The sequence below is a fragment of the Trichoderma atroviride genome, chromosome 1 (genome assembly GCF_020647795.1).
Source record: "Trichoderma atroviride chromosome 1, complete sequence".
Taxonomy (NCBI): Eukaryota; Fungi; Ascomycota; class Sordariomycetes; order Hypocreales; family Hypocreaceae; genus Trichoderma; species Trichoderma atroviride.
In genome coordinates this window covers 1,813,953-1,838,331 of record NC_089400.1, presented here as the reverse complement: position 1 = coordinate 1,838,331, position 24,379 = coordinate 1,813,953, and the positions used below count along the sequence as shown (strand labels likewise).

At 49.9% G+C, this 24,379-nt stretch overlaps 7 protein-coding genes across 7 annotated transcripts; 2 read left to right on the top strand and 5 right to left on the bottom strand.

The window, feature by feature from the left end:
- Positions 1-901: 901 nt before the first annotated feature.
- Positions 902-2,764, top strand: TrAtP1_000692 (uncharacterized protein). The gene is made up of 2 exons (XM_014090600.2): positions 902-1,128; positions 1,272-2,764. The coding sequence occupies exons 1-2, from the start codon at positions 1,056-1,058 to the stop codon at positions 2,495-2,497; spliced, it is 1,299 nt and encodes a 432-aa protein (XP_013946075.1). The 5' UTR covers positions 902-1,055; the 3' UTR covers positions 2,498-2,764.
- TrAtP1_000691 (uncharacterized protein) lies at positions 2,765-3,634 on the bottom strand. The gene is made up of 4 exons (XM_014090701.2): positions 3,339-3,634; positions 3,161-3,266; positions 2,987-3,089; positions 2,765-2,900 (listed from the first exon to the last, which is right to left on the bottom strand). The coding sequence occupies exons 1-4, from the start codon at positions 3,492-3,494 to the stop codon at positions 2,828-2,830; spliced, it is 438 nt and encodes a 145-aa protein (XP_013946176.2). The 5' UTR covers positions 3,495-3,634; the 3' UTR covers positions 2,765-2,827.
- Positions 3,635-3,836: 202 nt separating this feature from the next.
- Positions 3,837-5,770, bottom strand: TrAtP1_000690 (uncharacterized protein). The gene is made up of 2 exons (XM_014090700.2): positions 5,363-5,770; positions 3,837-5,289 (listed from the first exon to the last, which is right to left on the bottom strand). The coding sequence occupies exon 2, from the start codon at positions 5,235-5,237 to the stop codon at positions 4,101-4,103; it is 1,137 nt and encodes a 378-aa protein (XP_013946175.2). The 5' UTR covers positions 5,238-5,289; positions 5,363-5,770; the 3' UTR covers positions 3,837-4,100.
- Positions 5,771-6,346: 576 nt separating this feature from the next.
- Positions 6,347-9,819, bottom strand: TrAtP1_000689 (uncharacterized protein). The gene is made up of 3 exons (XM_014090699.2): positions 9,561-9,819; positions 8,208-9,491; positions 6,347-8,117 (listed from the first exon to the last, which is right to left on the bottom strand). Exons 1-3 carry the CDS (start codon positions 9,582-9,584, stop codon positions 7,953-7,955), a joined length of 1,473 nt encoding a protein of 490 aa, XP_013946174.2. The 5' UTR covers positions 9,585-9,819; the 3' UTR covers positions 6,347-7,952.
- Positions 9,820-10,178: 359 nt separating this feature from the next.
- On the bottom strand, positions 10,179-17,591 carry TrAtP1_000688 (uncharacterized protein). Its single transcript, XM_014090698.2, has 5 exons — positions 17,423-17,591; positions 16,825-17,280; positions 16,138-16,215; positions 16,056-16,073; positions 10,179-15,958 (listed from the first exon to the last, which is right to left on the bottom strand). The coding sequence occupies exons 3-5, from the start codon at positions 16,146-16,148 to the stop codon at positions 10,315-10,317; spliced, it is 5,673 nt and encodes a 1,890-aa protein (XP_013946173.1). The 5' UTR covers positions 16,149-16,215; positions 16,825-17,280; positions 17,423-17,591; the 3' UTR covers positions 10,179-10,314.
- TrAtP1_000687 (uncharacterized protein) lies at positions 17,276-18,124 on the bottom strand (the record flags this gene model as incomplete). Its single annotated transcript, XM_066110690.1, has 3 exons — positions 17,276-17,294; positions 17,423-17,613; positions 17,924-18,124. The coding sequence occupies 3 exons, from the start codon at positions 18,122-18,124 to the stop codon at positions 17,276-17,278; spliced, it is 411 nt and encodes a 136-aa protein (XP_065966763.1).
- A 1,841-nt stretch (positions 18,125-19,965) lies between these two features.
- Positions 19,966-24,331, top strand: TrAtP1_000686 (uncharacterized protein). Its single transcript, XM_014090697.2, has 4 exons — positions 19,966-20,161; positions 20,222-23,048; positions 23,126-23,561; positions 23,647-24,331. Exons 1-4 carry the CDS (start codon positions 20,124-20,126, stop codon positions 23,943-23,945), a joined length of 3,600 nt encoding a protein of 1,199 aa, XP_013946172.1. The 5' UTR covers positions 19,966-20,123; the 3' UTR covers positions 23,946-24,331.
- Positions 24,332-24,379: the final 48 nt, after the last annotated feature.

Below are 24,379 nucleotides of genomic sequence, written 5' to 3'. Positions count from 1 at the left end.
ACGTCCAACGAAATTTTGGTATTATACTTCAATGTTATCATAGGGAGGAAAGTGCCAGCAACTTGGAGCGAACCGGATTTTTGCATGGCGCACTTTGTCAGAGGTGTTGCGATTGGATGTGAGCAATGATGGCGGTGGGCGCGTTGACTTGCATCCATCTCGCCGGCATCGCTAATCTCCTCAGACTCGGCTCTGTACTTTTCCTCATAAACCCATTTTGCGATTTCGCCCCGTTACGGTGTCCTGAAACGGTACCTCGTTTTGTGATATCACATCCAATAATGTACTCTCTGTCTACGTTCTAGTATTACCCAGCACTCTTCATGCCTCGGGCGTCTATCGCGACTCTCTCCTGTTAGATTATATCCTTAACTACCTAGTAGTTTCTTTTTTTTTCTTTCCCTGCCAGTAACTTAATGCCTATATAATAGATTGATTCGTCAGTCTAGTTCTCTCGTCCTCATTGGAGATGGTATATACAGCTGAATCTACAGTGTTTCTCCACTAATGCTACAAGTCTGCCGGGTACTTAAAGAGCTGGATTTCTTGACTTCCATGTGCTACATCTAGGCGATACTGAAGTCACATCCATATCCAGTATGCTGGCCGCAATCGCTGTTCGGCGTGATCCTACAGCCTAGCAACGCTATTAGCAGTAGCCAGGCGTTGGGGAAGCTAAGCTCTTGGTGAGTACATGGGGTTAGGCTGAAGCGGGCAGCAAGGGTTACATCGAGAATAAAACGATACGTTATTATTGAATCAGATGGCAGCAAATGCCAACAGCCATTGGAGATGGCACATGCAGCTCAATCTACAGTATTTCTCTGGTAATTCTGTATAGGCCTGTTGGTGTTGGGTACTTGTAAAGCTGGACTTCTCGACTTCCAGCTAGTGTGGGCAGAGCCTGGAACGAAGCCCAGAGAAGCAAAAGGCCGCGGGGCCCCACCCAGCCTTCGAGAACCTCCGCAAAAGATTCCACGCTGGCTGAATCGCCAACTCCAACCCCGACTCTCTCTCCTCTTCTCCAACCTCCAGCCATTGAGCCCCAACCAGCCATGGCCGACGCTCTCAAGAACATGTTTGGAGGCGCAAAGTCGGAGCAGGCCGCTGCAGGCAAGCCAGACTCTGGTAAGCACTCTTCCTTTCCCCCACACTTCAGCTCAATTGCTTGCTTCGCGCTTTGTAATTGGAGCTGAGGAGCTGCTGCTGTAACGGCGGGAAGATGGCGAAACGAAAGGCGAAGAGACAACAAACTGACCTCTAATGACTAGACTTTGCCGACTTTGCTGGAGCTCCCGATCCTGTCCCCGTGGCTGCTCCCGACGCTGCGTCACTGACTGGAGCTTCCGCGCAGCCCACCAGCGAGGTCGTCTGGACGAAATGGTACAACATCCATGAGCGCCACTCTCTGTCCGAGTTCAAGCCCGAGGGCATCATCCTCGTCATTGCCGCCGTCATCTTCCTGTTCCACATCTTTGGCACGCGCGCAAACCGCGCCAAGGCCAGGGCTTGGGTCAAGGCTCACGCCCCCACCATGAAGAGCGAGTTCGCGTCCGTCGGCTTCCGTGGGGTTCCCACGCTGGACTCTGACTTTGACGCAAAGTCCTTCATCAAGGAGAAGTCGCTCTTCGAGTTCGCCTCGTACGCTACCGGCCGCCAGAATGTTGCCTTTATGGACGTCAAGATTACTCTTGCCAAGCGATTCAACCCCTTCTTGAACTACATTGAGCTTGGTCTGTCCCTGGTCACCGATACTTTTGCCGGCCCCGAGGACTTCGTCGAGGCTACTATCTATCCTTTTGACGGCAAGGAAGAGCTCACTCTCCCTCCTGCTGCTGGTGGTGTTGATGCTCGTCCCAAGGACAGCAAGAGCACCTTTGACGGCTTTGTCCTGGCTGTTGTCAACAAGTCCAGCATGCAGAAGCTGCGTGATGACCGATACGACGTCTCCCTGACTGCCACCAAGGATCACCCCAAGCTGCCCGAGTGGCTGACCGTCATGAGCGAGAACGCCGAGATTACTGAGACTTTCCTTACTGCTGATCTGATTGAGGCCGTTTCGAAAGCTGGTGACCTGTTTGACTACCTCATCATCTCTGACCAGCCCGCGGACAAGCCCACCCGTCTCGAAGAAACCACCCCTCGCAAGCGAGTGTTCCTCAAGTACCGACTCCCATCCAACAACAACTATGACCAATTCATCCCTCTGTTTGAGCAATTCACTCGCATCCCCGATGCTCTTGTCAGGGACGCCCATTTCCGCCCCGAGGTCCTCAAGCGTGTCCGCGCCACTCGTGAGTCTATGATTGCTCAGCTCAAGAAGGCGTTGGAGGAGGAGAAGAGCGAGGAGCGCGCGCTTGAGAAGGAACGCGCCAAGAAGGCCAAGCGAGATGCTGATCTCAAGGGCCTGGACGCCAAGCAGCAGAAGAGGTACCTTGAGAAGGAGAAGGAGAAGGAGCTGCGCAAGTCACAGAAGAGGATGACCATGCGAGGCTAAATGCAACAGACTTGGTGCATGTGTAACATGAAGGACACGGTGGTGGCGTTTAGGATGACAACGAGAAGGTTGGGAAAATGTGGAAGTCGTAATATGTACAAGTAGCTTATACTATGTAATAGTGGGATCTTTTCTCTTTACTTGTTGTTTCTCCACAGGATTTGAGGTTTGAACACCAGGAGACTGAGTTGCGGTATGCAAAGTTTCAACTAGCATAGGAGGGCAAAAAAGGAAAAGTACTTCATAATTCAAACATTTTAATGTAATTCACATATTGCTCTCCTGCTAGTAACACGGAAATATCTCCAGCATGAAATTGTGCTGCCATCATCATTTAGTGTCTGCGCCCAGCAAATCTTCGACTCTCTTGACCTTATCCTCTGCGGTCTGCTTCTTATCCGTCCTATTGTGCCCCGTGTTAGCAGGCACCTACAACTGTCTTGTCTCTCTTTCTTTCTCTTGTTTCATGATTACGGCAGAACAACATACCTGGATCCAACTCTCATCGAGGACTGAACCCTCACAACGCCCTTTTCATGAACTGCCGAGTGCGCTTTGCCAATCACCGTCATGACCTCCTCCCAGTTACCCTCTGAAGAAATCAAGGCATCAGTTTTGATTGGTTTAAAAAAGAACATTATAAATGAATTCTTTGAAACTCACCAACAGTTGTCCCAGCAGAGTGCATCGTGTATTTCAGACCACTTGCTTTGAGCACCCGCTGAACCTGGGCGATTTCCTCTGCCACAGAGACGGTGTTTGTGCCAATCTAGCCACGATGAAACAGCTTGTTAATAAAGTTTAAGAAGAAGAAGAAGAAGGAAAACAATTTGCAGCTCACGGGGATCAAACAAAAGTCGGCATAGCACGAAGCTGGTGTCGGAATGGAGGCATAATCCATAGCTATAGCGGTAGCTCCAAAGACTCGGCGAGATGAGATTTGCGGATGTAGTATATGCCTCGAGGCGCCGTAAGTTCTAGAAGTGAGGCGGAACATTCAATAAATTGAGAAGCTATTGGTCGATGAGAAGAGGGAGAAGAGCGCATGAAGAGTTGGAAAAAACGTATGTTGAGGGGTTTCCATTACTTGGGCGCTTTTTTGCTTTTTTAGCGGGCTTATGAGATGCCCGAGTTTATGCGTGCCTTTTTTGCACTTTTACGATTACTTGTTCGATGATATGCCTAAACAGCTCATGACAGCAAAAGAAATGGGAATTATATACATTTAAATTTTTGGAAATTGAAAACTTCATATTTGCAGTACCCAGCAGCCGAAAATAAAGCCATGGAGTACAAATGCGCAGAAACCCATATTACAATAAGAGGACCGTCTTTCATTGAAAAAGAGAATAAAGAGTGTTTAATTGATCAACCATGTTTACCAATGGCTATGCAAAATATTCTAATGATAAATGATTGAATAGTATCAAACAAAGAACCCCCCAGAAATTTAAAATTCATTTCCTCCTCTTTTTTTATCCTTCTTTCTTTCTTAAAACCCCCATATATCGCAATCTAGGTTGCCTTGAAAACGCCTCGCTAAAATGCCAGAATATGTATGCTTTGTGAGAAAAAGATATATATGTGTGGTGACTTTTCTTTTTTAAATCATCAACAGTGTCGCTGCAAAGAACGCAATTAGAGCCCCCGTTCCGAGCTCGCGCGTCGAACTCACGCCGTCTGCGGAAGACGAGCCGTTTGAGTTGCTGGCGACACTGGACCGGCCAGTGGCATCGTTGATTCCGTTGCTGTTGTCCGCGGCCTTGACGGTTGTTCCCTGGTCCCAGAAATCGACGAGGACGAAGCTGGGACGGTGGCTCCATTGCTGGTTGCACTGCTGGATGTGCAGGCCGAGGTTTCCGGTGGCGTTGGTGGCGGCGCTGTTGACGAGGCTGATGGTGTTTGTGTCGGGGATGAAGACGTCGCCGACGATTTCCTGGTCCTTGAAGTGGTTGATGAGGCCCATGAAGCCCTTTGAGAAGGCGTTGGAAGCTGTTCCGGCGTTGGAGGGTCGGTCGACGGTGCAGTTGAAGCCATTCAGCTCGAGGACTGTAAAGGGCGTCTCGAAGACGTAGTCGAACTCGGGCAAGAGGTGCGGGCTGGCAGTAGACGCATCAATGTTGGTAATGAAAGACACGACGCGAGTGTCATTGGCAATCATTTGACTCAGACTGGGCCAATCAGTCTTGGAAGTAGGGGTGAATCCAAACTTGTCAATGCCCGACTGGTCAAAAGCATCTGCAAACTTGGACACATCCGCGTTGTCGGAGTTGACCAGCAGAAGGGTAATGACATCTGACGGATGGCCAACCACCCAGTCGTTGATGGCCGCGAGCCAGTTCTCCAGAGGGCCGGCATCCAAAAGACCGCACGAGGTGTGGCACAGGCGGAGAGTGTCGTTCTCATTGTGAACCTGAGCCTGAAGAAAGCGAAGTCCGGCATCGAGAGCGAATGTGGCGTTCTGGAACTGGTTGCCGGCGACAGAGTTCCCAGTGCTGGCGTCTCTCAGAAAGGCGCTGTCATGGGCACCCATGTAAGTGATGTCGTCGTAATGGCGATCACATAGCACCGGTGAGTTGTTGCAGACTTGTGATGATGATGATGCAGACGAAGAAGAAGCTGTCGATGACGGTGATAGTGCCGATGAGACCTCAGAGGCTTCAGGCCGGGGGAAAACTGCCTGGACGCCGGCAGTGCCAATCAAGGCACTGACCAGGAGGCGAGCCACTGAGAAGCGCATATTCACTTTTTCTTTTTACCCTCAGCTTTCGAATGTCTTTTTTTGCTTCTACCTGTAGTTTGACCCCGGTTAGTTGTCAGAAACTGCGGGATGGATCAACTTAAGGGATTATCCCATGTACATACGCTAAAATCCCCAAGCCAAGCTTTCCGATATGCTTTAATGAGATATGGAGTATACGAAGAAAAAAAGGGGAGTAGAATAAAATGAATCGAATGTGGATGTGGATATAATGTACCCTCTTTGTGGAGGAAAAAAGGTATAGAGCAGGTATACACCACGATAGTATATATAAATGGTTCCAATAGCGAGAGAGTGAGAGACGAGAAGAGAACAGGAAAGGGGATATAGGAAAAAAAAAGGTTTAAATCTTGAAACACTAGCGGATCATTTAAAGAAGAATAAAAACTCTGTTCACCAGATCAATCTATCCCAAGAAGAAAAAACCCCGCGTCGAAGGAAGACAGGAAAATGAAGAAAATGAAGAAAAGAAAGAAAAATGGCCAGAGAGGGAAAAAAGAGTAATGTTAGTCTCCGCGCCCAGCCTCGAGATCTGGCGGCTCGGAGAGAATAAACCACCTAATGAGCCCCCCTAATGGAGCCAAGGCCTTCTAGCGAGGTAAATCACTTTGCCGTGATCCCTGCTCAGCCATTTTGGCAGTGCTTAGACTGCGCCTCTGAGACGTCAGCAGTGGAGCCGCGCTGAAACAGCAGAGACTGAAGCTGATCCAGCTAAAGAGGGGCCCGAAAAGGAACTGCAGATCCAGAAAGCTGAGGCTCTAGGTGGTACATACATAGCTGGTGGTGCTATCAGGGGAGCAAAAGTGCTGGGATCAGAGAATGGAAATGCACACACAGCTGAAAGTGAGAGCGTCAAATTTGTAAATAATCATTCCATGTATTATATAACCATGGCTTGTATATTAATTACAGAACACACAGCATCAACGTATAATAAGCAGCCGTATCAATAGCAGAGATGATACAAGTAGTAGCAGCATCAGAGACGGCACAAAATAAAGACGACGCAGACCTGAAGCATACCAATAGTGCGCATAATGCCAGAATTGTGTGCCGATAGTCACAAGCAAGATTTCTATTCTCCTGCTCCCCACTTGCCCACCGTTCCATCCGCTACCGATATCCATGCATTTCATATTAAGGGCACCTCTAGTCTAGTACTTACTCGGCATTAGAGAGGCAATACTTCAACGAGTGGTCCATACAAACGTAATAGATTGCCTCGATAAATTATCTTGCGCCCGCCTTGACAAGATTTTTTTTTTTCTTTGACAAAGTATGATTACTGGGCATCATTCCGCTCTTCTTTCACCGCGATACAGATTCATCCCGTGTATTCCGGAACGCATTCCCGCCTGTAGGTACCGCTCGGAACTCGGAACCTACCAGTAGGTAGTAGGTGCAGCTCAGTAACAAAAAGGTAAAACGCCCAGCTCCAACATTTTCAATGCAACATCAAACTCCAAAACGTTGCGTGGGCGCATCAAACAGCTGGCCCAGAAAAAAAAAAAAAAAAAAGGTACATGTGCTGTTAGTGTTAAGCGCTACTGGCACCTCGAGTAATGAGCATCGCGGCCCGAATTACAAAGTACCGGAACTATCTCTTACTAGCCACTCGGCATCTCCTTTTACACAGTGCCGCTCTTTTCCGAGAGAGAGAGAGAGAGCATCTCTTTTCAATTTCAATCTCTCTTTTTCAATACACCGGATGATAGTTCACCAAAGGATGCTAAAAGACGAAACTTCAAACGTGACGAGAGGCTGTGTGTGTGTGCCTGTCATCACCCGGTCACACGCATTTCGCCTTGCTATTTTTATCCCTTATCGCTGATCACTGATCGGGGGCTCCATGATTTCAAACCAGCATTGTTGGAGAAAAAGCGATGGATCTGCACTGCACCACTCCATTCCATTCCTTGCGTATACGCCTATCAGCACGCTTCTCCATATCTGTCACTCATCCTCTACATGGACAAAGTTTTAAGCTTTCTTGTCCTTTCCCCCATTCTCTCTTATACGATATCGATATTTCTCGCCCATGCTCAGCCACCCATGGGGAATATATCTCTCTCTCGTATTTGATGGCTGACAGATGCGGGGGGAGTAGCTGAATAACGACATCCTCTTCCCACGTTTTACTTATACATGCCACTACACCATTTGGATCTATCCCTTATTCATCGATAATAAGCCCTGCATCTCAATAGATCAAGCCACTTTCAAAGTGTCACCCAAGGCATACGTAACCCCCCCCCCCCTCGTAAACTTCTGCACATGTACTACCATCTTGTCTTCTTGGCAATCATGCAAAGCCACGTCAAGTAGTAAGCCGCTTCTCACAGCGAGCATATCAAGCTGCTTCGCCGTCTCTATAAGGGACACGCGTTCAGTGGGGGTTCTGTCCTCGTATTAAACTCCATAGCCTCAAACTCGTCCATGGCCATTTTGAACGCCATCACAGATCCGCAAAAATACAGCCAAATAGCTCTTTCTGTTTTCTGCTGTTACATGCTTTGATTATTTATCTTTTACAAAGCTGAAATTCCAATGAAGAATATGCCAACGAATTCGGGTGTTCCCTCCGAATTGATCGTGTGATCCCACGTAGTCCCATTCTGGTATCATGGTCATCTCCCTACCGCTACACTTCTCCTCCTCATTTCTCCCTCAACTTGTACCCGGCACAGTTTATCCTTACTCAGGGTCACCTACTGACTCCGTCTCTGCCTCTGCCTCTGCCTCTGCCTCTGCTGCAGCTTTTCTATCAGCTGCTGCCGCTGCCTCCAAATCTCGAAGCTGCTTCTGTCCCTCTTCTGTCGTCGCATCAATCAGTTCTTCTTCAAGACTGAGGATATTGGCCTGAATTGATCGACTCTTGTCAGTATTTTATCCTTCACACCAATGAAATGTGTCTTGTCCGGCACCCAAACATAAATCATCTCAACTTACCTCTCCAAAGAGACCCACCAGCTCCTCCGCCGCGTCAATCTTCATGTTCCCCAATACCTTGTTGACCTCGTCCAATTCGCCCGTCTCGAGGGCCTTCCTCATTTCAGGATCAAAGCTTTCGTAAATCTTCCGGGCAGCCTGGGTGTCTGCGTCATCACTCACGGCAGGAGGAACCTTGATCTGAATACTGGTGCCAGGCTCCACAGCATGTAGCTGGATCTGCTCGACACCCTCTGCTGGCTCCTTGGCCCGCTCAGCAATGATTTCCAGAGACCTGTTCTTGATTCTCATGTATGTCTCCTGGACGTCCTTGTAAAAGACATCCTGTGCCTGATGACCCTTTGTGGTGATGCGCTTGAAGAAGAGCGCCACGCCATCTTTGCCCAGCGCACGGCAATATTGCAGTAATAGTGCTTGGTGAACAAGCTGGCGAGCCAAATCATCCTTTCGCTCCAGAGCTGCGTCAAACGCAAGCACAAGCAATCCGTCCGTCTCTCGCTCCGTCAAGATCTCAGGGTTCTGAGCCAGGAACTTTAAGCTAGTTGAATAGTCGCTGGCGTTGATTGCGCCAAACTTCTTGGCCGCTGGCGATGCCTCTATCTCGTCATCGTCATCCACCGCAACCTTGTCTGATGAAGACGCCCGGTCATATCCAGAAAAGTTGGGGTTCAGCAGCTCCACCTTTGTATCCTCCTTCTTCTCCGAGGGGCCTGACTTATTCACATGTGAGCTGTTGAATCCGTCGCGAATATTGTCACTCGTAATCTTTTGCCCCTCTTCCTTCTCGAGCTTCTCCAGCTCGGCCGCTTGTTCTTTCTGTAGCTCCTTAATCTTATCCACGTGCACCTGCATCTCTTCAAGCATTTCCGTGTACCGATCCTCGACCTTCTTCTCATCGAGAGTCTTGTTCACTTGGTCCAACAGCTGCATCAGCATTTTTGAGTATGTCGGCATGGGCTGGTCATCGCTGAAGACGCCCTCTGGTCGCGGGGGCGGCTGGTCGTCCTTGGGATCGCCGGCAGTGGTAAGGACAGCCTTGAAGGCAACCTGGGCCTGGTTCCCGGTAGCGGCTTCAGAGGCATTGGCCTTCAGATTGTCCAAGAGAGACACCACCCGTCCCAGCAAAGCGCTGTTGATCACCCGCTCATACTTGAGGGCCGTGATGCGGTTCTTCCGCTGCTGGCGCTCCGCGTGGATCTGGTTCTGCTTCGCTCGGATGAAAGACCGCTTGTCGACGTTGGGGTGGACTTCGATATCAGAGTCGTCGCTCACTTCAATCGCATCCTAGCGGGTCGAAGCCGCTGGTCAGTAAAATTGCCGGTCTAGCAAGAACATGCTTCGGTGACTTCATACGAATCTGCTGTAATCAATCGGCATGGTGGGCTGCTCTTGGAGCTGCCGGGAGCTCGTCGTAGGGCTTAGCAAGCAGGATGTACCGCGCGAAGAGACGAGAAAAATAGGATTCGTAGCTGCTGTATCAACGGTAGAATTTGTAGGCACCGACGTCTTTCTTCAAGGGCTGGATGAACAGATTTCCAAGCTTTCTTCAGGTCCTGGAACAGAAGAGAGAGGATGCCAAGGTGGGGCCGTTTTCTTGTCGATAGAAGTTCACCGAAGCTTTGGCGGGGTCGCATCTCCCTGTCCGCCCAAGATTTATAGAGCGATAGATAGCACACATGGCGCGCCATCTCCCAATAACTGCCCTGCAATCTCAACTCTCAAGAGAGCGCAATAAAGCCTGGAATACTCACCATCCATAGTCCATCCATAACTTGATCATTAGTCGCTTATTATTTTTTTTATTCGTTGATATCATACATCTTTCTTTTTCATTCAAAAAGATATCATGCCAAATACACACCTCACTCATCTCACACACCTAGGTACCCATGCGATTTCGATAACCCACAAGTGAAATCTATCATAGTACAGCCTAAGAGAAAGCCATTTGATTGTCAAGATATGACGAGTACCAGGGCAAAATAAAAACCCTAGCAGGATGAATTAATATTTTGTATGTAGCTATTGTTTTAACCTCTTTTCCTCTTTTTGTACCATTCCCTTCCACGTCTTAAGAGCCAGCTCCTATGTATAATCTGCTATCCGTTCACGCCATGGTCTTCATGAAATCGTCCAAGTCGAAACTCTCTTCGTACTGCTTGTTATCCCACAACTCTCCCAAATCGTCCAGCCACGCCTTTTTGCCCGGCTGCCGTAAAACATCACCAGTTTCGAGATCAACCATATCTTCCTCCCTTCCATCGATACCATTCTGCGGCTTATCGGATATGAGACTCGGTCCTGTGTCTCCCAGATTGAACAAATCAAGAATCTGGTCCGTGTCCATCGTCGCCAGGCCGGCATTCTGCTGGTTGACAACTGTAGAGGCCACATCAATCTTGAAACGCTGGAGGCTGAGGATCTTCTCCTCCAATGTGCCACGAGTAATGAGACGATAGACGTTGACCACCTTCTTTTGACCGATTCGGTGAGCGCGGTCCATAGCTTGCAAGTCTTTCTGCGGATTCCAGTCGTGCTCCACGAATATGACTGTATCTGCACCAGTAAGATTCAGACCGAGACCGCCAACACTGGTGGTCAACAAGAGCACATCGTATGAAGGGTCGCTGTTAAACTTGTTGACAATGTCTTGTCTCTTGTTCGCCTCGACCGATCCATCAAGCCTCAGATAGGAAACCGAGGGTAGCATTTCTTTGAGCACCTTGGTCTGGACCATGTCTAACATTTCCTTCATTTGGCAGAAAATGAGGGCACGATGAGGTTTGATGGGCTGGTATAGTGGATCGTTGGCATCATCTCTATCGTCGCCAATGCCACAATCAATCAAGAGATCTTTAAGAGCCGTGAGCTTCGGTGCATGGTGAGCATCCTCGATGGATGTTCCCTGCTTCTGAAGAATCTTTTGTGTCTCGGCATACAGATCGCTTCCTGGTTTCATAACCATGGCAGGAGAGTTGCACAGCTTTCGCATATATTGCAGAGCTTGGAAGATGTGCTGTTTGGCCTCTTTATCTTCTCGACCAGCCTCCGCTTGAATTTTCTTGCCCTGTTTCTTAGTAAAGTCTTCGAATAACTTCTTTTGTAGATCGCTGAGATCGCAGTAGTAATTCTGTAGAATCTTGGGGGGTAAGTCGTTCAACACTTCTTCCTTGAGGCGACGGAGCAAGAAGGGAAGCACTTGTTTGTGCAGAGCCTCAATCGCCAAGGCTCCAGCTTCTTGCTCCTTAGAAGACGCTTTGCTATATCGACTTGCCGCAATAGGCTTCGCGAATCGGTCCAAAAACACTTTTTCGGCTCCAAGGAATCCCGGCATAAGAAAGTCAAACAAAGACCAGAGTTCCAACACGTTGTTTTGAATTGGCGTGCCCGTAAGGATAAGTCGGTGGTTACTGGCCAGCCTCTTCACAGCCTGGGTGATCTTGGCTTTGGGGTTTTTTATCAAGTGACCCTCATCCAGGACAACATAATTCCAACTGTGTTTCTCCAGAATTTCCGAGTCATTTCTTGTAACGTCATATGATGTAATAACAATATCGGTGTCGCCAAGTCTATCTTTCATGGCTTTGCGCTCTATTGGAGGCCCAACATACGCAGTAACGCTGAGGAAGGGAGCATACGTCTTAATCTCCTGTTGCCAGTGACCTGATAGTGTAGGAGGGCATACAATCAGAGACGGCAGCCGCCTTACATCAGGGGCTTGCGTTTTTGCAAACTCTTCCTGGCGCTGATGATGATCACTGGCCACGATACAAATGGTCTGCAGAGTTTTTCCGAGGCCCATGTCATCGCAAAGAATACCATGGAGGTGATATTTGTTGAGAAAATTGAGCCAGTTAACACCATCTTGTTGGTATGAACGAAGTTCTGCCTTGATAGCCACGGGGATCTGGAACGGTTCGACTTTCTTGGGATCGAGAAGCTGGGCGATGAATGTTCGTTCTCGGTCTCGACCCTTGAGAAGCTCTTCGGACAGGCCAGGCGGATCGGGAATCCCAGCCTCGAGGGGCACTAGTTTGACCAGTGTGGCGAAAGACGTGGTAGCAATGAGACGAATCTCATTGTCGGAATCACTCATTCGGCCAAGAACAGGTACAATCAAGAAGATGACATAGGGGAGAATCGCGTCGCCCATGACGGCAATCAGATGGTAGATGGCTTCAATCACGCCTTGGCGGAAATTGAGGTCAAGAGGGTTGCTGATTGACGGCAAGACCTTTTCCACCAACGCCGTCATTCCATCCACAGTAATGACACTGCATATAGTAGCTAGACATTTGGCGGCCATGTAGCGGAAAACCGAGAGATCAGAATGCAGGGCCTTGATAACAAGCGGCATCATCTCCATAACAAATGGGTGAAGGCTCTTATCCAAGGTAGGCGTCATGGTCCGAATAACTGACATTGCATCGACAATCTCCTGACCGAATGCTAGCTCAGGATCTCGGGCTTCTAAAGGCAAGTCTGCTGTGAAGGCCTTGACTAGCGCATCTTTCATGAAGCCCTTCAGACTTGGTACAGAGTCGAACAAGGTTGCGCCGTACGTCTTTGACAGTATCTCCAAGGCTTCCTTTGCACCTCTGCGCGTGATCCTAGCAGCCTTGGCTTCCCTCGCCCACTTGGCGGCATCTGGATGATCAACGCGGTCTTCTTCCTTCTGCATGGAGAGAATGCAGCTGGTTTTAGTAGCATGAACGGGGAACTCTGGGGTTTCAGCCACTTCCACGCAAGAAAATTTGACCAAATTGGCGACAACCTTGTCCGCAGGACCACGCCTTCCTTTTTCTGCGAATAGTTGAACAAGTTTTGCGATGGCTTCTGATGAGCGGCTCTGGAGCTGGTGATTCTCTTCAGTCTTGATGGAATCCATAATGCCTTTGATGAGAGGGCTGGGCTTCTTAGGCAACAGTTTCATGGCCACCATGGCGCAAGCTGCGCCAGCCTTGATTCTAACGTCGCGGGCATCCTTGAATGCCTTGGCTTCTTCTATAGCTGATACTGTGTTGTCGCGAGCGTCGGCTAGCTGCTGGCCAGCGATCAGCCGTTGACCAGGAGGCATAAGCTTCTTGAGCCTCTCGAAATCTTCACCCACGCATTTTTCCGCGGTCGTAATAGAAAAGGCGCTAGGACCAGCTTCAGCTTCGCCTTGAACCACGACAGGGAGGGTAGGCAGCTTGCTATGGGGGACTTTGCCATGGTCGCGGAATAGATGAAGCAGTTGCTGGCAAAGGCTCCTCGCTCTCTGCACAAAGGTCACCAAATCTCTGTAGGCTGAAGGGCGATCTGATTCCACGATCCGCTGCAAATGATCCAAGTAGCGGCCAGGATCTTCGGCTGTTTGGCAATTTCTCGCAAATTCGTCAATGACGAGACAAGCAGTCAGCTGTGTGGAGGAGAAGGCGGAAGTAAGGCCTGGTATAAGCAGGGCATCATAATCATCAAGGTTTCCTGAAGGGACCAAGGACATGACGAGGCCCATGGCCTGAGCAGCCGAGACTCTTGACCGAATCAGCACATCCAGACCAACGAGATCAATGTCGCCTTGCATCATGTGGCCATCTACATCATGTGTAAGGCCGGCAGGTGTGGGCTCTTCGACCCTGGTGGATTTACGGCGACGTTTTACTGGTCGATCAAGGCCATCAGGCGAGGAAAGCCGCCGCCCACTAGGTTGCATCGGCCCTGACGCCGAGTAGCTACCACCGGAGGGCTTCTGGAATAGGCCGGCATGCATGGGGATCGGATGCCGTGATACGCCAATGGGATGCAGCGTCAACTGCATCAGGTTGTCAATGTGAGGAGCAAATTCGTCAGCAAGGATGGCAGGATTCTTTGCTAATGTGCGGACGAGAGCACTCCAGAGCTGCAAGGACATGTCAAGGGTTTCCTTATCCCTCTCAACAAGGATATTCTGGAAGATGAGGCGGAGGATTCTCCCGTTGAGCCAGCCCTGTGATGTATCATCGCCAAGATTCGCAAAAGTGAGAAGAGCTTTCAGTACAGCAAGCCGAACAGACGTGATTGTGTGACGTAAAAATGGATAAAGGCGCGGAACCAGTAAAGTGAAAGATCGCTCTTCATCTTGAGCAGCAGAAGACTTCATCGATTCGAGAACTTGAGGGAAGCCACAAAGAGTAGCAAGAAGATCCATGATTCGGCCCGTGCTAGCGCTCAAATCGTCGCCCAAGTTGGACAGGCTCTCCCACACGATATTAGTCAGGCCATCGAGGGCTGCCGGCCGCATCGTGACAAACTCTTGAGCCATGGGTATCAGAGTGGCGGCACTGACTGACCGAACATCGTCGTCATTGTCACCTAGGCCCTTCATCACGGCTTTGATGACACCGTCAATCATATCCCCATCTTGGAGGAGCAGGTCTTTCCTAACAGCAACAACATATCTAAGGCCGATCATGCCGCCATGGCAAACAGCCCAGATGGGAGAGTCCAATTTAAGATCTTCATGCATTACCATCCGGTAGAGGATTCGGTAGATGTCGTAAACCGATTCGGAAGGCACATGTTTGAGCACAGCACCAAGAGTCTGTCCGATTGTTTCCCTGATGGGGGCAACTGATGTATCAGAACTGTAGTCGGTAAACCGATCCAGCATCAGAACGCAGCAAAGCCTGCAGGCAACATCGTTGAGCCATCCACGATTTAGGTCGTTGTTGTCCTCGACTGACTTGCCCCGAACTCTCCCAGCCCCGCCACCGTGGACTCGGAGAACCTCACGCAGTGCCATGGCAGCGCCGTGTCGCGTTTCCCATGAGGAGTCAAAAAGGTCAATCTTGAGAAATTCGCACAGCCGCTCGTACGGCCACTCAGCGCCCTCCATAGACTCCTCGGCCTCGAGTTCAGATTTGATTTGCATCACTGATCCTTTGAATTCGCTAACAACTTTGGCATCTTCGTCGAGGTCGGCTGGGCGTTCGAGATTAAAGTAGTCATTTACCTTCCCATTCTTCTTCGATTCGTGTTCTCCCGTCGGGGTGTCGTCTCCAAATCCTTCAGATCCAGCAGTTGTCGTGCGTCGCAAAGAGAGATCTCCGAAGCCGCCTTTGCCTTGTGCTTTCATTGCCTCCTTCTTTCGTTTCCGTTTCAGCACGTTCAGTTGCCTTGAACTAAGCTGGGACTCTTCTGCGGCCTGACTCTGGGATTGCGTTCCCTCGCCTTTGTTGAAATTATTACCATTGGAGGTATCAAGGGGTGTTTTGGGCACCCCATCCCCTACAATAATTTCTTCGTCTTCGAATTTCCTCCCCAGCAAGCCAAGTCGACCTAAGAGTGTCTTCTTCTGGTACTCTAAACGGGCCTGAGGATCGAGGGAAGCAAGGTTGTACTCTATACCGCCGCCACGTAGAAGCGGCCGGCCAAATTTCAAGATGGTGTCCACATCGAGTGTCTCAAGCCTAAACACTTCGTCGTCGGAAAGAACCGATAACGCTTTGTTATCTTCCTCCTTCTTGATTGCGCCATTTTCAGGTGAGCTGTCTTCTTTCTTAGGTTCACTTGCAGCATCTCCTGAATTAGGATCATAGAGCGGGGCATTCTCTATAATTTTACCGATAGCCTTGGCCGCTGTCGTCCTCGTCTCCCAGTCTTTGTAGCGAAGATACGGAATTACCCGTGACAAGAGATTAAAAAGTTCATCGGGGTGTTGCTTTTGCCAGTCAGCGAGCTGATTGACTGCAGTGTCCCGAATGAGCCGGGTGCTCCCCGTCTCGAGGATACTAAAGGAATTGGTCAGCTATGGGGATTTTGGTTTTAAGATATGGAACAATGGATAGGCACTGTGAGCGGGTTATTGGGAGGAATAAAGAAACTCACGTAACTAATCGATCAAGTCTGTCGAGAAAGCGTTAGTCACAAGCTCTGCCGCCGAAGAAGGGAAATTGGATGAGAAGCTTACCTGGAAGTCATTGTGTCGTCGTATTAGAGTGGTATATGAATGATGTTTTGGGGCTCATGGCATAATGAGATAGAAGCTCTGTGCATCCGGTTAGTTGGCATCACTAGTAGTTGGCGTGCAAGTCCGAGAAGTAGAAGCAGCAGCAGGCAAGAATCTGTGATCGATTAAAGCTGAAATAGATGTGGCAGCATTTCTGATTGCAAGTTTAGGTGGTCTGTCCATTTGCATTGCAGCGCATCAGGCGCATGTGCGAAAAATGCAGCTACATGCTTTGTGTCGAAGCTCATGGGCTATGCGCAGTGAAGAAATTCAAAATAGCAGCAGTTGCAGGGCAGTGATGCGGCGCTAAGTCCAGCAGAGGCGCACAACGCACACGCAACGTGCCACAGGGCTTCAAAACCCATCCAGGGCTGGTATTACTTGAGGGAGCAGTGGTGCAAACAATGGAATAGCAGTGGAATAACAGTGAGATGCAGCAGCCTGGGGATACCAGAAGCAAGTACATGAATTGCAGCAGCGATGTCGATGGTGAAGGCGACAATCGCAGATAAGATAAGGTGTGCATCGATAGCATGTAAATCAGCGGCTAGGGTGACAGGGATGGGATGGGGCGACGAAATGGGGAAGAGCATGGCAGGACGGAATGGCGTAATGAAACACGGCGCGGCAGAGAGTGGGAGAACTTGCCTGTGTCAGTATCAACAGTGCCGGTGCGCTGGGATGAGCCCTACCGATGCAGTGTGATGCACCGAGAGGGCGGGAGCGTGGCCAGGTGCAAAATGCGGCTGAGCAAAGAGGCAGATTCAGATGCGACCGAATGCGCGGCGATGCGATGCGATCGGTGGTTTATATCGGTCAGCGCCGGCGTGGGCAGGTACCCGTCACCGTGGCAAGTACCCGGCAAGGCAGCTGGGACCGGGGGTTGGGGGCTGGTTCGCGCAGCTCTCAATGGCGCATGCGCTATTGGGCAGGAGTGCTGGAGGCGGCTGGAGGGGCCAGAAGCAAAAACAAGAGAGGGCCGTCCAATGATCGCGTGCGAAACGATGGATGCGCGCAAGCGTGGAGAGCTGCTGCTACCTTGTGTGCGTGCTGTGCCGGCAAGAGCCTGAAGGCAGCAATTGAGCTAGGCCGGGCTGGTTCAGTCTGAAAATAACTGCCTGACGGCTGTAAGTCAGTATGGACATCCGTGTTCGAAATTGCGTGCGTCAACGTGATTGGAAAAAAAATAAGCATCAGTAGCGTTGTCTGTGCTGTAATGCATTGGACTCTCAGCTGGGACACGTACGAGTAAGGCAGCGATGCAGCGCAGCGCAGCAGTGGCGGCGAGTCGAGCAAGTGGGCGGTGCGTGGCGCTGGTTTGCCTCTGTGCTGCTGCGCTCTGGGCTCGCGACGCTGGCCGATGCGACTATGGCAGAAGGTCGGGCAGGGCTGGGACGGGGAGAATTGAGTGGAGGGCAGGCCGGGCTTTCTATATGTCTATGCCTGTATTTTTATACACGCTGCCATCCCATCAGCCAACGGGCTCGCTTAATGTCCCTAATGCCTCTCTAGCGCGAGAAAAGCGGGGCGCCTGTCTCTCATCGTTGATTCTAGGACTCAAATGGCGTAGTACCTGCACAAAGCAGCGCCAGTGCGCCGGCTCCCATGTGCCCTACTGATACGGATTATTTGGCCCCGATCAGAGCTATCGAGTACCTAACCCCAGGCAGTGCTATATTTCACTGATACTTTGTGCCTTTCAGTAGCAGTCCATCTACCCATTTTCTCATCCATCAATCATCTTTACTTGTATGATGAGTATGAAGGCGGTAATAGCCTGCTCCATGGATGGATCTTGCTTTGGCTCGTGATTCTCTTCCTGCTGCTGAGCGGAAGAGAGGAAGCAATTACCCGGGCGAGTACGGAGCAAGGCTGGCATGCCTATTTTCAAGTACAGAGCAGGCCATGCTGCTTCGCGAAAGGACTGATCTCTTTCTGCGGCGTGCATATAGGCGAGCGCATCGACACGGGTACAGCTGACACGTCAATAATCTTTACTGCCGTTCTTAGGTGCTTGCTAATGTGCCGGTCTATCGAGATAGGCTCAGTCCCGATTCCGAGTGATGCAGGATTGCCGCGAGGTATAGAATCGCAGCGACAGCAGAGATGGAATAGGCACGCAAGGATCTGGAGGCCACCATGCTTGGGGAGGGGAAGACCAGGCATGCCAGAATATGCTTTCCTCCCCGGCAGATACCGGGTGCCAACCCTCCGCAGCCTTGTCCATCCAACTTTGGCCATGCTGCCGGACGCGTTCATCAATTTGCGTTGCTTTCTCTACCTTGGCCACACAGATGGTACGCGATAGGCAAATGTGCTTTATTAGGCGAAAAGCCATCCGTTTGCGTAGGGCTGGTAGCTCCATGCAGTGTTGTTTTTGGGACAACTTTCGCCCCAGTGCCTATGCAGCTCTCGACAGTGCCAATTTTAGAGCATGTCACTGACCTGGTGAAATCGTCTCTTCATCTCATCAAACTGGGGAACACAAGCCTAGACCGAGTGGGCGTTCGTCCCCTGATCGCCCTAGGGAAAAGAAGCGCTGCTTCGCTTTCTTAGCGGCTTCTTTTCTGCATGGAGCTTTGTCCCAACTGCGTATACGATTGTCGAAAAGCGCAGCCCCTTACATGCCATGTCGCAAATTTTTTCTCCGCTTGGCTTCTTGAGACATGCGCGGCCATGGCTGGTTGGTGCAAGGTCAGATCTGACTTGTCTAGATCGACCCGTTTGGGCGTAATCTAAAATTGCCGTGAGACGCTATTGTCCCTGCTGCTCAGCAGTGGTTGGTCAAACACACGCCATCGATCCGCAGCTTGTTAGGCCTGGCTTCTGCATTATCCACCTGCCTATGACGATCAGTACGCACAATGGTCTGTCCACGCTCTTCCCGCAGTACCTGCTGGCACTTGGTAGCGTGGTTGTGAATTCGGATGACGGCATACCAACAGTAAAATGCACGAATGTCTCAAAGTTTATGGCATTTTCATTGTTATTTTCTCTTTAATGTTCCTTTTCTATTTAGAACTGACCAGCTATCAATTGCTTCCCGCATGTTCCGCACGTGCCTTATTAGCAGGCATAGGTATTAACCAGTAGCTTTCCCTACTTGCACTCTACACACAAAGAAGAATACCAACGTTGAGATTCATACAGAGCTCTTTTGTATTCCACATATATGTGTGGTAGGAGCAGTAGGGGCAGTAGGATATCGTTGTAGTTGATGGTAGAGCTGCGTGCTTGCAACGGGAGTTTTATGCTCTACCCTTTGCTTGCATGGAATTACTCGATTGTATCACGGAAGAAGAATGAAATAAGAGAGGCCAAGAAACAACTAGTGCGTGTATCTATTTCTCACATTCAGCAACAAGAGAATTGCAAAGGTTACAGCTCGGGATATTTCGCGTGCGTTCGCAGTTTTCTCTGCTAGTACACAGGCAGGCTTGCCCCCCACGCCTCAGCAGCCATATGCGATTGATAGGATTGCACAATGATATATCTCGTTGTCTACCCTCGTAAAAACCACTCAACAGCTCTCAAGCTGCTATCTCTCAAGCTGCTGTAGACCATTAATGACTTTTTTTTTTTTTTTTTTTTTTCAATTGCAATTCTTCATGCTTGAATGGCTGATATTTTGCTGGCTTTTGGACAAACTCTAGGGTAGTACAAAAGCAACACTACTAGTGGCAGCTCCAGGCGCCAGTCCAGACCCAGCAGCTCAGCAGCCTGAGCTCCCATCGATACCTTATTTTTTAGGCGCTAATCTTAGATGGGCTGGTAGTGCAACGCGACTTCGAGCCTCTGTTTAATCGCGGGCCCAAACGAGACGCGTCGCATCGCATGCTGGCAGCGCATTAGCACTTTATTGATTTTGCGCAAACTCCCGGCAGAATCTCAAATCCGCAGCCTCCTCGTCCCTTGGATGTTGCGCACCGGCGCCCGCGCAGCCTACCATGTATATCAAGCAAATCATCATCCAGGGCTTCAAAAGGTGTGGAATCGCAACCCCGCCAAGAGACACAATAGTAACTATGCTGACTTGACGCCGTAGCTACAAGGACCAAACGGTCATTGAGCCCTTTTCCCCCAAGACGAACGTCATCGTCGGCCGTAATGGATCGGGAAAGAGTAACTTCTTCGCGGCGATTCGCTTCGTCCTCAGCGATGCATACACTCAAATGAGCCGTGAAGAGCGCCAGGGTCTTCTCCACGAAGGCTCAGGCTCGGCCGTCATGTCGGCCTATGTTGAGATTATCTTCGACAACAGCGACGATCGATTTCCGACCGGAGGCAAGGAAGTTGTGCTGCGACGTACCATTGGTCTCAAGAAGGACGAATACTCAGTGGACCGCAAGGTTGTGACCAAGACAGACGTCACCAACCTGCTGGAGGCGGCAGGCTTTTCACGATCTAATCCGTACTATATTGTGCCCCAGGGCCGTGTCACTGCCTTGACGAACATGAAGGAGTCTGAGCGATTGAACCTGCTCAAAGAAGTTGCGGGTACCCAAGTTTACGAAGCCCGCCGCGCCGAATCACTCAAGATTATGAATGAGACGAACAACAAGCGAGAGAAGATTGATGAGCTTCTTGAGTATATCAAGGAGAGACTGGCAGAGCTAGAGGAGGAAAAAGAAGAGCTGCGTGGTTTCCAAGAGAAAGACCGAGAGAGGAAATGTCTGGAATATGCCTACCACCACAGGGAGCAAACCACTGTCCAGGCCGCCCTAGAGGAAATTGACAGCGCTAGGCAAGACGGCCTTGATAATGCGGACACGAGCCGCGGCCAGTTCCTGGAAGGAGAAAAGGCCATCTCCAAGATCGATGTCGAAATTCACAAGCTGGAAAGAGAATTGGAGCTTCTACAAATCGATCGACGCCAGCAGGAGGAAGATAGACGCGACAACGCCAAGATGCTGGCCAAGGTTGAGCTGAAAGTAAAGAATCTAAGAGAAGGACAGTCCGCCCTGGAACAGGCTCGGCAACGCCACGATTCTGAACTCGCATCTGTACAGAATGAGATTGCAGCCAAGGAAAAGGAGCTGTCGCGACTACTTCCAAAGTATACACAAACAAAGAATGAGGAAGATGAGGTCAGAAGGCAGCTAGACGCCGTTGAGGCGCTAAGATCACGTCTCTTTGCAAAGCAAAGCCGCGGCTCCAGATTTAAGAATCGCTCCGAGCGCGATGCTTGGCTCAAACAGGAAATTGAAGAACTCAGCTTGACCATTAGCACTCAAAAGGCAAACAAGCTAGATGCTGATGAGGAGGTTGTTAGAGTGCAAAAGGCAATCGAACAGGGCGAGAGCGAGGTTGCTGCACTGCGCTCACGTTTAGCCAACTGGAGTGGAGACCGAGGCCAAGTGGTAGACGAAGCTGCCCAGGCACGAGCGACACTGGATAGATTAAACGACGAACGAAAGCTGATTCGACGAGAGGATGACAAGCTGAACACTGTTATTTCCAACGCTAGGCAAGAGAAAGAGCACGCTGAGAGAGAATTAGCCCATGCGGTAGATGGAGCCACCGCTCGAGGTTTGGCCACCATACGTCGATTGAAGCAGGAGCAAGATATCCCAGGTGCCTACGGAACACTGGCAGACCTTCTGGAGGTCAGCGACGCATACCGGCTACCTGTTGAGCAAATTGCTGGCGCCAGCTTGTTCCACTATGTCGTGGACAATGCCGATACTGCTACTTATCTTGCAGACACCATGTACAAACAGCATGGCGGTCGAGTAACATTTATGCCACTGGCTCAGCTTCGTCCTCGCAAAGTCAACTTTCCAAATTCCAATGACGCAGTTCCCCTTTTGAGCAAGATCAGCTACGACTCCAGGTTTGAGAAAGCATTCCAGCAGGTATTCGGCAAGGTTGTTGTATGCCCTAACCTTGCCGTGGCTGCTCAGTATGCCAGGAGTCATGGAGTGGATGGTATTACTGCGGAGGGTGACACTTCCAACAAAAGAGGTGCCATGACTGGTGGTTATATTGATCCTCGAAAATCGCGCCTTGATGCTGTACGAGCCGCCAACAAATGGAGAGAAGAGTTTGACCGGCTTGTTGAACAATCCCGCGATATCCGTAGGCAGATTGAGCTCAAAGACCAGGAAATTACTGGCGCAATGTCCGAAGTTCAGAAATTCGAGCAGAGACTCCGACAAGCAGAAGATGGCTTCGAGCCGTTGAAGCATGAGCTTCGAAATAGGTCCTCTCATATCGAAAACGAGAGGAACCGCCTTGATGGGGCCATCAGGAGGCGAGACGCAGTTGAGAAGAATATGAGCGGATTCTTGCAAGAAGTTGCAGCCCACGAGGCTGAACTAGGAACAGACTTCAAGAAGACCCTTACGGCAGCTGAGGAGCGAGAGCTCGAGGGATCAAGCCTTTCTGTCCAGCAACTCCAGAAGCAGTGGAATGATATGAGCAACGCCCGGCGAGTTCTTGAAAGACAGAAGCAGCTGCTGGAGATTGACTTGCGGCAGAATCTACAGATGAAGCTGGACCAGCTCAACAGCCAAGCCTTTGAAAACTCCGCCTCTGGTGGCGCTTCTGGCACCTTGAAAGAAACTGAGCGAGAATTGAAAAAGGCCCAGAAAGCTTTGAAGGCCGTTGAAGCTGATTTGAACGAGACCGAGGCCAAACTCGATGAGCTCAATTCTCGCTTGGAGCAGTTTGAATCAGAAAAGGTCAATCGTGAGCAGGTCCAGCTAGAAATTTCCACGAGGATCGAGAAACAGCAGAAGAGAATGGAGAAGACACTGCAGCGAAAGGCTCTCTTGATTTCACAGGCGGCAGAGTGCGCGAAGAATATTCGGGAGCTGGGAGTATTGCCCGAGGAAGCTTTTGATAAATATGAAAACATGCAAGCCAACACCGTAAGTCGTAGCATCCCATGACTTCTCCTGACAGCTGGAGAGGCAGACCGAGAGAAGCTAACAAATTGTCTGGCTAGATTACATCAAAACTGAAAAAGGTCAACGAGGCACTGAAAAAGTATAAGCACGTCAACAAGAAGGCCTTTGAGCAGTACAACAACTTTACGACTCAGCAGGAGCAGCTGATGAAACGTCGAAAGGAATTGGACGATTCTCAAGGATCGATTGAAGAGCTCGTGGAGCACCTCGATCGGCGAAAGGACGAGGCCATTGAGCGTACCTTCAAGCAGGTGTCCAAGGAGTTTGCCACTATTTTCAGCAAGCTTGTCCCGGCCGGTCATGGTCGTCTGGTCATTCAGCGAAAGACAGATCGTCGCCAAGATGCCGATGAGTCAGACGAAGAAGCCAGAGGCAGCGTTGAGAATTACATTGGTGTTGGTATTAGCGTGTCTTTCAACTCTAAGCACCTTGATGAACAGCAAAAGATTCAGCAGCTCAGTGGCGGTCAAAAGAGTAAGTGTCATACCCTTGCAGAATTCATCTGCATAAGCCTCAAATATATGTTATGGACCCCCCCGCTAACTCCGAGATCCTCCAGGTTTGTGTGCTCTCTGCCTCATTTTCGCACTGCAGCAAACCGAAAGCAGCCCTATGGTTATTTTCGACGAAGTTGATGCCAATTTGGATGCGCAATACCGTACTGCTGTTGCTTCTCTCCTCGAGTCCATCTCCAATGAGGCTGGCACGCAGTTCATTTGCACTACTTTCCGACCCGAGATTGTCCATATTGCAGACAAGTGCTATGGTGTTACATTCCGCAGCAAGACGAGTTCAATCAACTGTGTGAGCACGGAAGATGCTCTCAATTTTGTCGAGGGACAGGCCAAGCCAAACTAGAAAGAATACATAGCGAGCGAATGTTGGTATATCATAGTATGACGCTTGACTGAACTTCAGGTACTGCTGGCATTTGAGACAACCTGGGGGAAAAAGGAAAAAAATGGGAAGGGCGGAGTACGGCGTTGGGTATAGTGGACAACCCATGTGTATTTTGAAGGCCTGGTGGATATTGCTATAATTTGTACGAAAGAGATGACGCTGGCTAATGTGTGGAGGATTCTTTGATGTTTACGAGATCAATTTTTTTTTTTTTCGGTATTAGCCCTTCCCCGTAACAAACTTATATATAGTCGAGGTAGAGCAGGCCAACGTTTGGAGATTATACCCGGATGATCTTGGCTGCTCTAGCCAGCTTGATATGAAATATTTTTATTGTTTGTGTGCAGGCAGCTCGACTCTAATATATCTAAGCACTGGTGTTTTGTAAACAA

Coding starts and splice junctions, on each gene's coding strand:
- TrAtP1_000692 (XM_014090600.2), top strand. CDS start 1,056: ATGGCCGACGCTCTCAAGAACATGTTTGGAGGCGCAAAGTCGGAGCAG. Junction 1,129..1,271: donor TGCAGGCAAGCCAGACTCTG/GTAAGCACTCTT, acceptor TCTAATGACTAG/ACTTTGCCGACTTTGCTGGA.
- TrAtP1_000691 (XM_014090701.2), bottom strand. CDS start 3,494: ATGTTCCGCCTCACTTCTAGAACTTACGGCGCCTCGAGGCATATACTA. Junction 3,267..3,338: donor CCGACTTTTGTTTGATCCCC/GTGAGCTGCAAA, acceptor CATCGTGGCTAG/ATTGGCACAAACACCGTCTC. Junction 3,090..3,160: donor CTCTGCTGGGACAACTGTTG/GTGAGTTTCAAA, acceptor TGATTTCTTCAG/AGGGTAACTGGGAGGAGGTC.
- TrAtP1_000690 (XM_014090700.2), bottom strand. CDS start 5,237: ATGCGCTTCTCAGTGGCTCGCCTCCTGGTCAGTGCCTTGATTGGCACT.
- TrAtP1_000689 (XM_014090699.2), bottom strand. CDS start 9,584: ATGCCGATTGATTACAGCAGATTC. Junction 9,492..9,560: donor CGATTGATTACAGCAGATTC/GTATGAAGTCAC, acceptor TCGACCCGCTAG/GATGCGATTGAAGTGAGCGA. Junction 8,118..8,207: donor TGGTGGGTCTCTTTGGAGAG/GTAAGTTGAGAT, acceptor CGATCAATTCAG/GCCAATATCCTCAGTCTTGA.
- TrAtP1_000686 (XM_014090697.2), top strand. CDS start 20,124: ATGTATATCAAGCAAATCATCATCCAGGGCTTCAAAAG. Junction 23,049..23,125: donor AAAACATGCAAGCCAACACC/GTAAGTCGTAGC, acceptor TTGTCTGGCTAG/ATTACATCAAAACTGAAAAA. Junction 23,562..23,646: donor GCTCAGTGGCGGTCAAAAGA/GTAAGTGTCATA, acceptor GAGATCCTCCAG/GTTTGTGTGCTCTCTGCCTC.